Below are 17,566 nucleotides of genomic sequence, written 5' to 3'. Positions count from 1 at the left end.
CTCCACTGTAGTAATGAATACAGTCAGTCTACAAATATCATAAACATAGAGAGGTATCTAGTTTCTTTTATTCAGAAGAATTTTTTTAAAAATACAACTGTAGTTATTGACTTTGAAATATCGATATCTCTAATATCCTTTCACAAAATAGAAAGTTAAGTGATAAAATCTTTCAGAATAAATTGTAACAAATGAAAATATGTCCAACACAAGAAACACAATTTATATATTTAAGTTTATTTGTAAACATATTCTAATACATCTGTAAACAACAATGTTGTTATCACATTAAATTTGCATAGTAATATTGCAACTTCTTACTGTTTGTCATTTTGAATTGCTGTATTGTAAGGGGTAACTAGTATTATCTGTGTCTGCTCCTTGACCTGCTCCTTGACCTGCTCCTTTTGTGTCTTGCTCTATACTCCCTATCACGTTCTCTGTCTCGAGAACCTGGTGACCTATTACTGTCCCTAGTGTCACTATAATCCCTATCAATGCGTCGGTACCCATCTTTACCCTCTCTAGACCTTTCAGTCACTAATCTGTCTTTTCTCTCCCTGTAATCACTATAGCTTTGCTTATTCTCACTTAGCCTCACAGACTGAGAAAAATCACTACTATCCCTGTCCCTATGTTTTTGTCTTTCCCTTTCCTGGTATTTTCCAGTGGAGGACCTGTCAGGAGAATCTTTCCCAAATCTATCTTGTCGTCTTCCATCATGTCTATATTCTGATCTTGCACGGAAATCATTATGGAATCTTGTTCTATCTCGTGCAGAATATTCAGATCTTAATCTATTTTCAATATCCAGGGGTTTTCTGAAGGGTCTGTCCTTGCCACCAAACCTCAGCTGACCAGACTCCTTTTTACCTCCTAGTCCACCACCCAGACGTCTTGGTATCCATCCTTTCACTTTTCTCTCACATTCAAAGTCTACAAAAATTTCACAGCCTTCAAGTTCAGTTTTATCAGCATCTTTACTGGCTCTGTATGCAGACTTTTCACTCTGATACTCTACAAAAGCATAACATCGTGAATATCCAGTTACTAAGTCTCTCACCAATCTTAATCTTTCAATATCCCCATACTTTGAAAACTTTGACTCAATCGTATCCTCTGTAGTCTTTGGATTAAGTCTAGCAATGAACACAGTCTTTTCTGGATTTCCTATAACATCTTTGTTAGGTTTATATTTAGCATTCATTGCTCTGACAATGCCTCGATCATGAGGGTCCTTGTCGGTCGTATCAATGCTGCCTGCTCTCAGCGGATCATATGTTGTAGCAATAGGTGACCACGTGTCACACGCCATCTTTGCTGTGAAAAAAGAAAATGAAATTTCTTACATGGCAATTTAGATTACACTCAAGTCTTTTTAACTTGTAATTATATAATTGACAGTGCAATATTTTAATTGCTGAAAACTTCTGAAAGCTATTTCAGTTGAGATTATTTTTCCCTCCAAGAACTTTACAACCTGATTAAGGCATCTGGAGTATAATGGTTTTACTTGAACATCTATGAACTCACAGGCATATCTCTGAACAAATTTACTAATTTATATGAAAACAAATACTTACATAAACACTGAAAAGATATTATTTCAGCATGCAATACTTTATGTTTTTGAAATACACACTATCTACTTCACTGAAATAGACATATTTCACTGGCCAACACACCTAGGGCCCATATGCACTTCAGCTTGGATCCATAAGAAATTTACTGATTTTTATGCATTTGTTATATTATTCCTTTATTTTTACAAATAAGAACGAAGCAGTCCCAAATGCTGATTTATATCTTATCTATTTCTTGAGTCTGACAGTACCTAGAAAACTTTATGTTGATGAAAGTCTATAGAAAAAAAAACATACATAAAGTTTAGTTAACTGGTTAGTACTTCAAAATGAAGAGAATTTGGCAAGCTACAGGAGTAATCAATCACTCAATAATTGTGATGTTGATATTTTGTGGGCTTGTATTTGTTGTGACATCATGATATTGGTTGCCATTTCTTACCAGTGCCAATTTCATTTGTGCATGTAAAATTAAAAATTAAAAACAATGTAAACTGAATTTGGGAAATCAAAAATGCTGTCAGTATTTTTCATTTGTAAAATTAAAAATAAATTACTTCATTTCTTTCGACTTTAAGGAGAATTTTACTCCGTTACATCAAGTATTTGTAGACAAAATGTTTCGCACATGGTACAGAGCTTCATTCCGGTGCTTTCAGCATCTGATTGCTCTTAGAAATGATCATAGAATGTCAGTCTCAGACAGCTTGTCAGTGTTACCAGAGACGTATATATCACATATATACGTCTCTGGTGTTACAAATAAGCACTTTGCTGGGCATTCTGTGCCATGTTCTCAATCATCTGGTTTCAAACTGGAATAGAGAGTAAGTACTGGTAGACCGTGCTTATGCTTTACTGTAGAAGTGTTTGTAAGCTTTATAGATGTCTGGATGTGGAATTTTACCCCCTAAGCGATTGATTGACTTTGTAAAAACATATCGAATGTCCGTCGAAAACGTACGGAATTACCTGTATATTGAATACTATAATAGTGAATCTTTTAATCCCTTCTGGGAGTCCTCCTTTGGACTCACTTATATCGGACGTTTGACGATGTCCCTCGTCCGAGAAAGGATTAGTGGACTTTTGTGACTCAGTTATTTGAGTGCTGGACTCGTGGTTTTCCTGTGGGACTCACTAAAATTTTTGAGGACCCACTATAACTCTTAGCACTTGGACTCATCAAAATTTTGGAAATGGTGTTCTAGACTCACTCGTAAAAATCTTACAAAAATTACCGTTGTTGAGTTGAGTCGTCTGCTCCGGAGTTACTACTTCATTACCTAAACGGAAGTTCTTTATCAGAAACGCAGGGCCGCTTTCCTTTATCCGGTCGTAACGGTAAGCAGGTGGTACGGTTTCGTTCCAAATAAAGAACAGGCTCGAACCGCGTTTTCGTTCCAATATGGCGACGAATGACAAACTTTACCAGACACTTCAGTTTGAACATTTGTATTTTGAAAGATTTCTAGTTTCTGATACATTGTTTTCGGACATCGACAATAACAATGACTTGGTTACAGCATCGTTTTGATTAGAACAAAAAGACTCTTAAATCTAATGCCGATTTTACATATTTTCAACAAATAATAATATTCATTGACAGACTATTCAAGTTCTACATTGTAAGCTCTCCTGCAAAGTCAATACAAGGTGAGGAAATCTAATAAGATCAATTTTAGATAAGACTAAAACATAAGTATTTATATTCTGATTCAGCTACATATCATTTTGCTTTTTTTATTATTATTATTATCTAAATATCCACTAATTATCTAAATATCAAGACAAATCAACGCATATTGTACACATATTTTGAGGAATTTTTTCGTCATGTTATTGTTAAATTATTTGTTAATCGAATGAGTATAGAATTCAGTTACCATAAATATTTCACTTGGATATCAGAAACTTGTGTATTACAGTGGGTTTTTTTATCCATGTTTGAAACAGAGACGTATATATCACATATGATATATACGTCTCTGTTTTTTAAATAATTTAATATGCAAGATGAACGTAGTAGATTTTATCATCAAAATATTGACTTGAAACTCGGACTTCGGTATGTAATGCATGCTGAACATATGAAGATAAATACTTATTTTGCCTGAAATGTGTTTTGTTGCTATTCAAACTCGCGAAATAATGTCATGATATTAATTAAAAGGCGCCAGACTTGGCTGTTTTCCATCATATACACCAATATACACCTGGAATCTATTCTTTCTTTGTACGGATGTTAGCATATATGTAGAAATTATTATTGTCAATTTCTGCGAAGTTCCAGCTGCATTTGTTTACTTTCCAACCAGAGCCGTCATCTTGGTTCCGCCTGGAGCCTTCAGTTGAAGTGTGCCAGAAATTAGCCTCTGATAACGTTCCGGAACGAAAACGAACCGGAAAAATCCGTTTATTGGTTTACCGGTTGGTCCGTTACAACTGCATAAACGAAAGGGTCCACTACTATATATTTTGCGACATAGATATTTAACAGTAATCAAAATCAAAGCAGTTATGTTCCTTTTTTTCAAAGTCTAATATATTAGATATCTATTCTGTATACTATTGATAAAATCACAATTAAAATTATACGTAACTATGTCGTTATCAAGTGACAATTATCTTGCTCAATCCTACGCTTTAAGTCTGCACACGGCACGTGTTGATCAAGCGGCTGATTGACCGAGACAGAGGATAATTGTTGCCCGGTTTACGACACTCATGCTCCAAGGAGATCGATCGCTCTGACATAGAAAGTCAAACCGAGAAAATTTTCTGGAAAACCAGCGTTTTTGCGAAAAGAAAGTAAGTCGAATAAGCCATTATTTCATTTATTGATTAATTTTCGCTTTTATTTCAGCTCTATAGGTTGTAAATGACTTTATATATGTTCTAAAATTTACAGCAAACGTCCTGTGATGGACGAATCGTGATGGAAGCTTAGACCAAATTCAGCATCAGAAACAATTCCAATATTCATGATGATATTCAACGCTATATTCCTAAGTGTTGTTGCTTACGATGTTTTTTTATTGTTATGGCATATATTAATGGTATTATATTTCAAAGTACATAGACCAGACCATTTTCTTAGGGGGAGAGTGTTGCATCATAATTTGTCTTCATCAAAGGAGAGCTGGATTATTTGCTCTAACTTGCGGCTTTTTAATTACCGAATATTAACACATCGTAGAAGTTGTAAACGCATGTTACATGTAGTAATGAGTTGTTAAATTGTAATTTCAACAATTTTATTTTATAAATATATTGTATAGAATGTGATTAGATAGCAGGCAAATCTTACATTAAGGTTCTCAATTTCTGGTTGTAAATATACATGATTACAAACCAAATATGACTTATTAAATAATGAACTAAGATTATAATAGATCTCAAACTTTTTAACTATATTACCATTTGATCTATTATGCATAGAACACATATATCATAGCATTATTATTCAGTTATTGTTAGATTTGACATATGAGAAATGGTAATACATTTTTGCAGACAAACATCCTACATGAACTAATACATCCAATCAATATTCACTTTTGCACACATAAAACATAAGACATACTGAATTGATATACATGCACACTGTACTACAATTCCAACTATACAACATTCAATATACATACATGAAAGAAGGCATAGTAAATTTGATAACAACATCCAAGACCACTTCTATTTGTTTGACAATCTAAGGAATTATTTTGATGAAAGCTTGTAAAATACATAATCATATGTAAACTTAGGGTTAAAAAGGTAATTTCAATTGTTTTGCAAGAGGAGATATTTTGTTATGGATGCTTGGAATTTGGAGTTTTTTCATTACTTTTAACTTATATAGATATTTTCATGCTGTCAGAGTGCCTCAATAAAGTGAAGTATCAAGTTGAAAAAAAAATCTAAACTTAACTAAAAGAACAAATATATATATATATATATATATATATATATATGTCACTTTGTTGTTATGATTTTAATTAATATTTAATGACTAAGGATGATCGTCATAATCCCATTCAAGGTAACTTAAATATACTTATCCAACCGACGCCAGTATGTTTAATGAAGAGATCATTGAACATTAACAACTATTTTTTATGTTTTCTTGTTTTCAGAGTTGTCCCAATGATATGTCTTAAAATGCTTTTATTTATTATGTATATAGATCTTTATTTATATCCTTATTACATCTTTAGCTAGATGTTTGTTACATTGGTAATTATATAACTTGAAGGTCATCTGGCAAGTGTTCTGGAGTTTTAACTATTTAATTTTTGCACTAACTTCAAATAAAATTTATTCAACATGATTTATCAAAGTGCATTCTGACACCACTCTATGTGGCATATCTTAGGAAACTGTCCTGTGCACTAGCACCACAATCAGAAGATCACCAATTTTCCTTTAAAATTCAGAAAATGCCAAGTTAGCTTAAATTCCACATAATTCCATGGGTTTTGGTTGTTGACGTCCTTGATTCTGTATTCTGACAAAGTACCTCTCATAAAACAAATGATATTTTGCCATGCAGCATCTGTTGTTCATACCAAGGACATTCCGACATGTGGGTATAGTGAGTGGCATGGTCTAAACCATTATAACAACCCTCTAATTATCAGTCACATCACATGAAGGAAACTGTGACAATGAAAATATTATCATTTACAGCAGGGGGCATTCTAATCAATACAGGTGCTAACTAACAAATTTGAAGAATTGTGATGGCTGAATGTTACAAAGAAACAGTTTCTGTCAGAAATCATTCCTTGGTATAATCCTCTTTTTTCAAAAATGAATACGATTGCTTGCATCAAAATGACAAATTTTGCAGATAAATTTGTTTTTCATTTCAATAGTAAAACAGCAGAATGTGAATTAATTTTTGTAACTCTTTAAAATGGTCCTTTAGGTGCATTGCACATATATATATATCTAGAGGTACCTCAAAATCAGAGTGGGTACATGTGTGATAATGTTGACAATAAATGTCAAAATGATCAAGTATATTATGTATTATTTTTAAAGGGAAATTTTGCATCTTTTAAATAATTTTATTTGCAATTATGCTTTCATGAAAATAGACCACCTAAATTTTATCTTCTCAAGTATATGCAAACATTTTCCAAGCTCAAATATGAAACTTATACATGTACCTGGTCTGTGCTATTGCTATTACCAATGAGTTTTCCAATCAGTTATTGCATTATTTTGCTTGTGCTAAGCTAGATATATTTTAATTTGCAACATACTGTTTTTATGAAGAGAAATGTTAGAAAAATTGAAAACAAATGTATTTATTTAATGTGATTTGATAAAGTGTACATGCTTACATTCAATTATACTTACAGTATGTATCAGGTGTTGTGGTGTTCACCCAGGTGTAGGGTGTAAGTATTGCCTGTGTTTCAACCAGGCAACACCCAACACCTGCGAGATGAGTGTAGGGGATTATGATTATACAACAAGTGTGAATGTTCACAGTTGGAATTTGTAGTGATGACCAGATTTTACAGCAGAACAGTACATGTTGAATTAGCAACCAGTTTCGTTTCTGATGAAAGCTTGTTTATTAGTGCTGTAGCTGATCAAAAATCAATATTTACAAGCTCATTGTTGTTTTTAATTTTTCATGCAGAACCATTTAAAAACACAACACATTTACACTTAGAATTTACGGTGTAGTAAATATTTGTATTGAAAATATTGCCTTTAGAAAATTTTAAAAATTCATTTAAAAGTACATGTATTACCTATTATGCACAGCATAAATTATAAGGTCTGTTAAAATCATTGATAATCTAGGATTCATATTCAGATGTATTGCTATTACATATACAATATTTTATGCTAACTGCTGTCTCTAACCGAAAGGTTTTATTAAGTATAATTTTTTTTTCTATTTAAATTAGTATAATAAGTATATCCTTCCATGGGTATAATTTTATTTGTGCTCATACACCTTAACTTGAGGAACTTCTTGATAAGCTTCAATAAACGATCAACAATAATATTTTACCTGTTAGCTTCAGTCTGTATTATAAACCAGAGGAGTCATCTGCTCTTGTAACAATGGTCTCATTTCCCTTGCTACATTAATGGTATTGTCAGTCATACACCTGTACATTATTATTCTCTGATTTTATATGAAACTGCACTTACTGAAAATACGAAAGGTCGAGGAAAAGTGTGATTTGAACCTAGATAATGAGATACTTCTTGACATATTTTGCTGTGATATTGCTTTGCAGATTTTGAAAATACAGTGTACTTGAACTAAACTGATATCCTTATTTGTGGTAGATCTAGTTCATTAAGGTTATGTTTAATTACTTTAAAATGTTATTTGTGCAAACAAAAATCAAACTATGATTAAAACAAAACAGCAGTTTTTCCTTTTGACCTGCCCCTTTGTTCTGACATTATCTTCATAGACTATATTAGGGCAGACCTCATGTACATTACATCCATGCTGGTGAGAAAAAATATATAACAATGGTATCTTTATCAAGAGCTACAATTTTAAAAGCCAGGTAGTACAGTGTTTACATACGTGCCAACATTTGTTATTGCTGGATCTATGGGATATAACTGTTTTATCGGTAAATTCTAACAACCCTGTCTGCTGTTTGCTGAATCTCCAATATATCAACCAGAAATACTCAACATTGCTACATGGAATTCTAAGGACAGCATTTTGTACTTGTCTTGTACAAGAATTCAGTGAAATAAATGTTTTTCTTTTTTTTTTTTTTACAGTGTCCAAGTCTGAAACGGAAGCAGTTTCAGTGCCACAGGAGGTTCATAGAACCCCTGAACCTACGCCTGCAGAAGGCCAGGCTCAAAACGTGGAGCTGCAGGCAACAGCTCTTAGCAATGGCTTTCACATGAACACTTCTGGTGATGGTGAAGTGAAATGCCAGGCATCTGATGAATATGCGAAGTCTAAATGTGATACAGACAGTGAGTTAACACAGAAAGAATTAGGTGCTACCAAAGACAATACTTCCTTTGAACCAGATAGTGCCCAGAGGGCACCTACCTCTGCAGAGGCTCCATCTGCTCATGTTGCTAAGGCAACTGAAACACATCAACCAGGAGAGGCTACTGCAGCAGCAACAGCACAGGCAGCAAGTGCTGCAGACACACAGCATCCTGAGGAAGCATCAGCAGGCACATCTGACACACATGGCTCTGAGGAAGCATCAGCAAGCCCTTCTGTAACACAAGGTTCTGAGGAAGCATCAGCAAGCCCATCTCAAACACAAAGCTCTGAGGAAGCATCAGCAAGCAGATCAAACAAGGCTGAGGAACAGAATGATGCAGCCTCTGTGAGGGCAGAATTAGAAAAGGAGAAGGAAATTGACATCTTCGGAAATGGACTCCTTGTAAAGAAGGTGGGTAATCATGTTTTATATTTTATATGGTAATGTGTCATATTCCATAATTTATGAGAGTTTATATAATAAACTAGGTTCAAAATCGATATAACCTGTCGGCTACAAAGAAATACTGTAATGTCAGTGTAGACAAGAGAGACTGTCATATTTGGAGGCAATCCATTCCTTTGTCAAGACACTATAATATTTCATTATAAAGAAAACAGGGAAATGATGGACTAAATGTCTTCTGCTCAGATCACATGTATACTTAACCAGGTACAAGGTAAATTTACCTGGACCTTCAGGGAATATACAAGTATGTATTACTAAAATGAAGACTTGACTATAGTACAATTATGTAAATCTCAGTCAATGCCTTACTCTCATCAGCTCACTGACAGTAATACACCAGTTATCAGCCCACTAGCTAACTTACTCTAATTATCAAGCCACTGGCTCACTTTTAATATTTGCTTCCTTTTCAGGTGATCCGTAAAGGTAGCTCTGATGAACGTCCCAATGATGGCGATACATGCACCATCAACATTGAAGTCAAATTGGCTGATGGCACACTTGTAGATCAAATGGAGAAATTCAGCTTCTTCCTCGGAGAACACGAAGTGATGCTTGGTAAGTAATCACATGGATTGTTTGTTTAATTTTTTTGTTGCCGTTTTAACATCCAGGGTAATGTTTTAGGTGGTGGAGAGCCATTTTGAAGTGGAACCTATGTAGTAACTGTTAGCTAATCTCACTGAACATGTAAGCAGATGGCCTGTCACATGCAATCCAGGGCACTCTGATATGGAAAACTTTTCTTCTGAGGACATATATTTATGTCATCAGACATATATATAATATTACCATTAACCTTTCCTCTATTTTTTTTAATTCTGTCACACCATATTGCTCGAACTTATGCTCATGAGGAATTGATCCTTAATTACAAAGGATAAAAACAACTATAAGTATCAAATTGTATTTGTTGAGTCTTATGCTATTTTTCTTGCAGCCCTTGATGTTGGAATCAAATTCATGTACATTGGAGAGATCAGTGTCTTTCGCACAGATGCCAAATATGCCTATGGAGAAAGAGGAAGGTAAGTCAGGTGTAGCTGACATACAGTTATGTTGAAATTCAGAGTAAAAAGGATTTCTTAAATCATACAACCCACTTATATAAGAGGGGGATATATAGTAATTACTTTTACAGCCATCCATGCACAAATTTAGTTCATATTCATACCATAGTAACATTCTACCAAAGTCTACACTTGATTTAAACAGATTTTGGTGATCAACAGTCAAGGAAGTAAGGTGTTTGAATTTGAAAGAAAATGTTTTTTTAATATCTAAAGCCATCTACTTTTCTTATGTAGCTTATAATTTGCCATATTCATAGTTTATAAATGATAAATACTCAATGGTCGCAAGTGTCATGTTCTTATTCCATTTGGTTTCCAGGGACCCAGATATTCCAGCCAATTCCTCCTTGGTTTTGACTGTGGAACTCGCTCAAGTTTTCCCAGGTGTTGACAGACAGAAGCTCTCAGTAGACCAGCGTCTGGCCTTGGGGTTTGTTTATTTTTGTCATTCACCTGAAAATTTTCTGAATTAATTGTATGACTCGTTTTTTGTATGAAATATAGTAGCCACAGCCTTATGTCCCTGTCTGAAGTTTCAGTAAAGATTACATCTATCCACGATCAAATTACACCTAATAGATTTATAGAAAACATTGTGATGTTAGCCATAATGGCAGGCTTATGAAAAATTATGTATAATGCTATGCTAAACTAAGTAAGTATTTGTCTTGTATTTTATGTTTGATAGAGAAAAGAAACGAGTGAGAGGAAATCAGCTGTATTCATGGAAAGATTATCCAACAGCTATTGAGGTCTACAGTCGGTATGTACACAGACATTAATTGATATATAATATTGTATGGAGAATGTTAAGATACGATGACATGTGTTTTTTATGTGTCACCAAAAACAATTCATCCTAAATTAGAATATGGCTTTGGCATAAAACAAAAATTGGAAACTGTAAAATTAGAAGATAAAAATCCATAGTAATACACTGTAACAATGAAAGCACAAAATTGAATTGTTAGTCTGAAGATGCTTCAGAATTAAACAATAAGGTTTTAATTAAAATGTGCAGGGCTCTAGATCTTGAGATACATCTTGTTCTTTCTTTTCATTTTTAGGGCTCTTCACATCTTGGACCCCCAATCTGGATCCTTCACAGAAGCACCAGAGAAACTACAAGAGTTTCTGGACTGTCGCGTCAAATGCTACAACAACATGTGTATATGCCAGATGATGGTAAGAGGTTTTTTAATTCAGATTGTTTTGTAGCTGCAGATCAAATGAGAAAGTTCAACATCTGATACAACAAGATAGTGTATCCCCAGATAGTGTAAAACATCTGATATGAGGAGGTGTAAAATATCTCTAGAGAATCTAACACATCTGATACAGAGTGATAATGCAAAGTGTCTTGAAAAAATCTTAACACATCGGAAACAATAATATACAATAAAATATTTTGAGAGAATCTTCTGCTAATAACACATCTGATATAACAAGATAGTGTAAAATATATCATAATATAGTGTGGAACATCTCCAGAGTTCTGTATCAACAACAATTATTTATGAAATGTTGAAATCCTCTTTGACAGCTTGGCCATCATGAAGCTGCAATTAAATCAGCTAACGAAGTCTTGAATGTACAGCCAGACAACTGGAAAGCTCTCAGCCGTCTTGGCAAGGTAAATCTAACATCTCCTAGTAAAATTAGCCTGACAAAGCTTTGTTGTTTATTGAATGCTTTCATACTACATTGTCCAATATCAATATATGGTAGAAAATCAACTCTTAATGTTGATAACATAATGTGTGCAGAATTTTTATCACTTTCTTATATTTTTAGGCTCTTGGTGAATCTGGAGACACAAAGAAAGCCATAGAAATTCTGAGGAGATGTGAAAAACTTAATAAGAAGGATAAGGTAAAGTTGTGTTCAACTTTCAACACGTCATCAAGTGAAATAGAAAATGAAGAAAATAAAGGTTTTTTTTTATGATTATTTGGTTGTCGACTGTCCAAGATTGTGTTGAAGTCCTGTGTTTTTTGAGGCCACATTCTATGTTTTAGTTATATTTGATGAGATGGCATTGTTAAAGAAGTGGTATGTAGATCAGTGCTAATAATTTTACAGACATTACCGCTACATATACCTGTACTTGTTTTTACTCCCTCAGCTTTATCAGACAAATGACTAGGAAAATGTTTGCTCTATGTATTTCTGTAGGAGAACTTTGCATTTCCCAATGTAGTCTCCCATTCAATGTTTATGCTGTACATGATTTTATTTTGGCACTATGTTGACCTATATTACATTATATTGCATTCATTTAGTGAGTGTTTTGTCTATTATTGTTGCCTTTGACAATTTGTATGTCAACTCGGGTAATCCATCTTAGCAATGCATCATATCCATTAAATGAGGATATTGAAAACAATGAAGTCAGAGATAATCTGAAAGGTAAACATAACTACTGATAGATTACATTTATTGTCAATATGAATGCAACCTGTGTGATGAATCCTTACATCACAATGGCCAGCACTCGGTTTATGTGTCAGCCAAGAATATGAAAGCACTTTATCTGTAGCTCTTATTGGATTCATATTATCAAATAAACACACTCGGATGATTATTCAATGACTATAGAACTTAATATTTTGCTGTTTATATTTCAGAAATTCCAATCTCAGAACCAAGCACTGATGCAGACCTACATAAAGAAATCTGTGAAGGAAACAGAGAAAGAGAAGAAGATGTATAAGAAAATGTTTGGACTACAAAAACCTGCCACTCCTAAAGTAGAAAAGAAACCCACCTCTGTAAGTTTTGTATGTTACACATCAAGTGATCTGGGAAAAGGAAACGAGTAGTACATTCAGTATAAAAACGAAAACAAATGATACAAATTGATGTCTTGATTATTGCAGAAACTGAAATTTCAGATCACTGTCAAAACGGAAAGTGGTCATCTCTTTACTTTTTAATTCAAATATATACATCAGGAAAGAAATTGCTTTTTAATTGTCTCTTTTTTTTTTAAAAAAATTGTACGACAAACTTACATATTGTGAGACTGATTAATTACATAGTAACACCACATCATTGCCAGTGACCTTACATAACGCTTAAAACTTTAAAAGATAAAATATGGTGACTGGTAACAGCCTAATTGATTGTTTTTTGTTGTAGTATTTGTTTCTGACTGACTGTCAAATAATTCAAAAGAAAACAAAAATGAAGAAAATGGTTATCAGTATTTTGACTTCTAGATGTAGACACCTAAAAATTGTCTAGGCTTCCCAAAATAATCCATATGTGATGATGAACATACTGAATATTTACTAAAAAGTAATCATGTTCTGGTAAAACCAGTAGATTCAAATAAAGTGGAGGAAGTAATTTCATACAAGAAAATAACAATTATAGAAGTAAGAAGTATAACAAATTTCATCATTGACCTTAATTGGGTTTGTTTTGATTTTTCAGGTTTTTGCTCCATCATGGAAATGGGCCTTAGGAGGTGTTGGTATGGCCTTAGTGGCAGTGGGAGTTACTGCAGCTTTCAAATACTTCCAGCACTAAATACACAAACTGTGATATCAGGAGAGGGTAGGGGGTGGGGATGGTACATAATTCTTGATTCTTTAACTTTTTCTTCAGTTATTGCTTTATATCACAGTTTTAAGATAATTTAGATCAGTGTGTTTTTAAGTTCAATATCATTATACATTTAAGATAGTTTGATTTAGGGTCACATTGAAGGTACTGTGTTATTACAAGATTCCAAATTATCCCTGTTTTGAGACCTTTCTGAGTTTGTTTCAGTTGTGTTGATTTGGTTGATTGTTGTTCATGTCATAACAAAAATTTATAAGCGTATCAAGATCAAAACTATAAAGGAGTAAAGATTTAATTTGTGCCAAGTTTTCTACCATCAGAGACATGAACACGCTTTATTAATTGATATTTTCCATTTTTCTACAATGATATAAAACTACCCCTTTTGATTTTAAGAAAAGTTAATATTATATTACATAAGCTCCAGGGAAAATAATTTATTTTTCAAAAATTGATAAAATGGTTGGAGGAAATGCAAACTGGTTGCAGAGGGAGACAGTATTTGCAGGAGGGCGTAGAGTCGTACTATATTCATTTCTACCTGTATTGGCATTTTCATATCAGCCAGGGAGAGAAGGAAAGACTGTGGACAAGACAATTCACTAGGGAATTTCCAACCAAGGAAATTGTTGGGAGAGCTCTGGATGGCTGTTACATATATTGATGAGTACCTAATAATTGTGTGTGTGTTTTTGCAGCTGATCTGATGGACATGATCTGGAAAAAAACTGCTTTTGGTGAAGCAATATGTTGATGATATGATATGAGATGGGTTGGCATGCCTGTTACGGAAATTAGTTATCGGTTTAATTTAATCTCCTTTAAAGACCTAATTGACTGTGCCTTTGTTGCCATTTTGAAGGTCATGTTTCTGCTATAGTCATAAAGACCTCACAGTTGGTACGCCTATGTGGATGTTTTATGATACACAATGCCCCACATCAAACGTGTCGAGGAATATTAGGGTGTGGCGGGAATCTCTTATTTATCACAGACAGATGTGTTTACTTGGATGTTACCAGATCATTCTGCCTTGACTTGACGCTAGTTGGTGTGTTGTTGTGTACTGTACTGTGTCTGCATTAATTGTACTGGCACCGAGGTTTTATTGACAAAAGGCGGATCCCACTTTCAAAATATTACGAGGGTTGTCAGTATGGATATTAGAGGATGATGAATTGCCAGTTTGATAACATATTTTTACGGCAGGAGACTAGCTTATTTCAATATTATGTTATCGGTATGTGATTTCACTGGTTGTTGGTAATTTTTCGGGGATTCATTGGGTTGTGCGCAAAACATATACTCTCCAATTATACATGAGAAATTCATAATGTGTAATTATTCCAGAGCACATCAAAACAAATACCTTGAAGTTTTGTGTAAATGACCTGCCGAGTTTGATTGGACGCAGATATTTCCACGCTCATACCAGGTTCATTATCGAACAGCTACCTGTTTGTTTGGTGACTTCACTGTCTGGGGAAAAGAATCACAAGAGTATTCTTTTTCTTAGATAGCAAGTCTGTCAAATGAAATATGGAATGAATATTGCAGTACATTGGAGATCCAATTTACCCCTACTGCCAGTATTTTATCCCATCCAAAAACCATTAATGGCACACTTATAAACCCCTGGAGTATTTAGACCATCAAAAGGGTTTCTATACACTCACATTGTAAACCTAATCAAAAAGGTACTCATTTTTCGAGCTGAAAATAACATTTTAAAATAATTTGTGAAACAGTAGGTCAGATATAATTTTCTTTGAAATTAATCCTATGGTTATTAAGATTTAAGTAACTACCTTCAATGTGTCCTAAATTGATGAAATCCATTTTGCCAGCAGAAGATTATTTGCATTCCACTATGGTCATGCTTCAAATTTTAAATAGTAGAAAAAAACTAGTTAATGTGGGTTTTTTAAATAAAGATAAGACTTGTAGTTCATTTAAATAATTGGTGTACTTCTAGTCAAGTAAAGCTATCTTCCATGTATCTTTTAGGGACAGCATAATTTGATTATCAAGGGATAGTGCCATACATATTGAAAAAAGGCAACATTAGATTTTTCTGTAAGTTTGGAGGTGAATCATGATTAAAGGAGGGAACATAACCTCAAACTTCATTGCATTGATGTTTTTATGTGTATTTAACTTGTGCCAAAGTGGTTGAAGAAGAACATATGAATAGATGTAACAAGGAAAAATGCCTTGGCCTGATTCTCTCGCACGAAGGCTGCTTTGATTTTTTGAGACTTTTTAAAGTCATGTATGTGTATCGTATGTACAGATCATGTACTTGTTTGTGTTACTTGTAATAGATTCATCACTTTATCATAAATGAATCTCTTCATTCACTTTCTGTGAAAAGTCCAAGATTTACTGCTACTGTTGTAAAACTGAACATCACACAGTGTCAAAATATATACCCATAGTATAAAAGGCTTCATGTGTTCTTAAATGTGTAGAAGATTTTTATACAAAATTCAATGTGGTCTTGGTGTGAATTTTCTTGCACCTTAAACAGTAAACAGTTTAACAGAATGGTTTCTATCTCTGTTTACAGAGCTAGAGGCACATTACTGTAGGTGAAACCTTCGTATTGAGTTCAGAATTGTTTTATATTTCATAAATGTGTTAATCAAACTGTTATAAGGTTACAAAAACAACATTTAATCAGTTTCAAAATAATATTCCCATCGCATTCCAAACAAATTTATCATTTATATACCATTTATCAGAGTGATTGTGTAGAATTGACTTGGGTTTAAATGTCAGCGAGATACGAACAACACCGAGAGGAAAAATTGCACTTTGTTATGTGATAGTGAATATCTGTGATGTGCTGTTTAAAGATGAACTAAATATATATCATGTCTATGAACAGTTGTTGTTTTGTTTTACTTGGATGAAGTGCCCAGTAATAAGTGGCAAATAAGGTATTTATATATATAAATATCTCTTGTTGGCCAAGTCAAAACTGAAGACAGTTTAAGACTTAAGATTAATATCTCTTGTTGGCCAAGTCAAAACTGAAGACAGTTTAAGACTTAAGATTAATATCTCTTGTTGGCTAAGTCAAAACTGAAGACAGTTTAAGACTTAAGATTAATATCTCTTGTTGGCTAAGTCAAAACTGAAGACAGTTTAAGACTTAATATTAATATCTCTTGTTGGCTAAGTCAAATTGAAGACAGTTTAAGACTTAAGATTAATATCTCTTGTTGGCTAAGTCAAATTGAAGACAGTTTATGACTCAAGATTAATATCTCTTGTTGGCTAAGTCAAATTGAAGACAGTTTAAGACTTAAGATTAATATCTCTTGTTGGCTAAGTCAAATTGAAAACAGTTTAAGACTCAAGATTGTTTCAAAATTATATGGTGAGATCAATATCTTACTGGAAAAGACTTTAACATCAGAAATGTGACATGGGCAAATGCAATCAGGGACTGAAAGAGAAAGAAATGCTATCCATAATTATTATCGAATATCAAGTCTGTGCATGTTAAATCAGGTGTAGTTGGCTGCTAATGCTTAAGAATCGCTGTCTCAATTACCAACTGGGGTGTTCTTGCACTACAGCTTAAATGACCATTGAGAGACAATAGGATTGCCAGTCTGACCGAATATGTATGTTAATGCAAAATGCACATGCTTTCATTAATATAAATATTAAGTCAGGTAAGAGAAGATATCCTTGTGGCTGTATATCAATTTAAACAATATTTTAAAATGTACATCAATGCAGTCACTTTGCAGTGTCATCAATTAAACAAGTGGCTATGTCTGGCAGAAGTTCAGAGGAGAAAGATGCCATGTATGAAAAGTACTTAGAGAAAGGCTGAAAGAATTACAAGATGAGTACT

At 33.6% G+C, this 17,566-nt stretch overlaps 2 protein-coding genes across 2 annotated transcripts; one reads left to right on the top strand and one right to left on the bottom strand.

The window, feature by feature from the left end:
• Positions 1-216: 216 nt before the first annotated feature.
• Positions 217-2,861, bottom strand: LOC132549009 (U11/U12 small nuclear ribonucleoprotein 35 kDa protein-like). Its single transcript, XM_060212919.1, has 2 exons — positions 2,825-2,861; positions 217-1,320 (listed from the first exon to the last, which is right to left on the bottom strand). The coding sequence occupies exon 2, from the start codon at positions 1,313-1,315 to the stop codon at positions 365-367; it is 951 nt and encodes a 316-aa protein (XP_060068902.1). The 5' UTR covers positions 1,316-1,320; positions 2,825-2,861; the 3' UTR covers positions 217-364.
• Positions 2,862-4,328: 1,467 nt separating this feature from the next.
• Positions 4,329-16,582, top strand: LOC132548983 (peptidyl-prolyl cis-trans isomerase FKBP8-like). The gene is made up of 11 exons (XM_060212884.1): positions 4,329-4,394; positions 8,358-8,995; positions 9,466-9,610; positions 9,993-10,080; positions 10,445-10,555; positions 10,814-10,888; positions 11,193-11,310; positions 11,669-11,758; positions 11,920-11,997; positions 12,753-12,896; positions 13,564-16,582. Coding segments are annotated over exons 1-11 (1,584 nt in total). The 5' UTR covers positions 4,329-4,393; the 3' UTR covers positions 13,660-16,582.
• The last annotated feature ends 984 nt before the right edge of the window (positions 16,583-17,566 follow it).

The sequence above is a fragment of the Ylistrum balloti genome, unplaced genomic scaffold, assembly GCF_031769215.1.
Source record: "Ylistrum balloti isolate Yb309-2 unplaced genomic scaffold, AGI_CSIRO_Ybal_v1 Utg370038, whole genome shotgun sequence".
In the NCBI taxonomy this organism is placed as follows: domain Eukaryota; kingdom Metazoa; phylum Mollusca; class Bivalvia; order Pectinida; family Pectinidae; genus Ylistrum; species Ylistrum balloti.
Note: the sequence above shows the minus strand (reverse complement) of the source record. Positions and strands in the feature narration are given on the sequence as shown.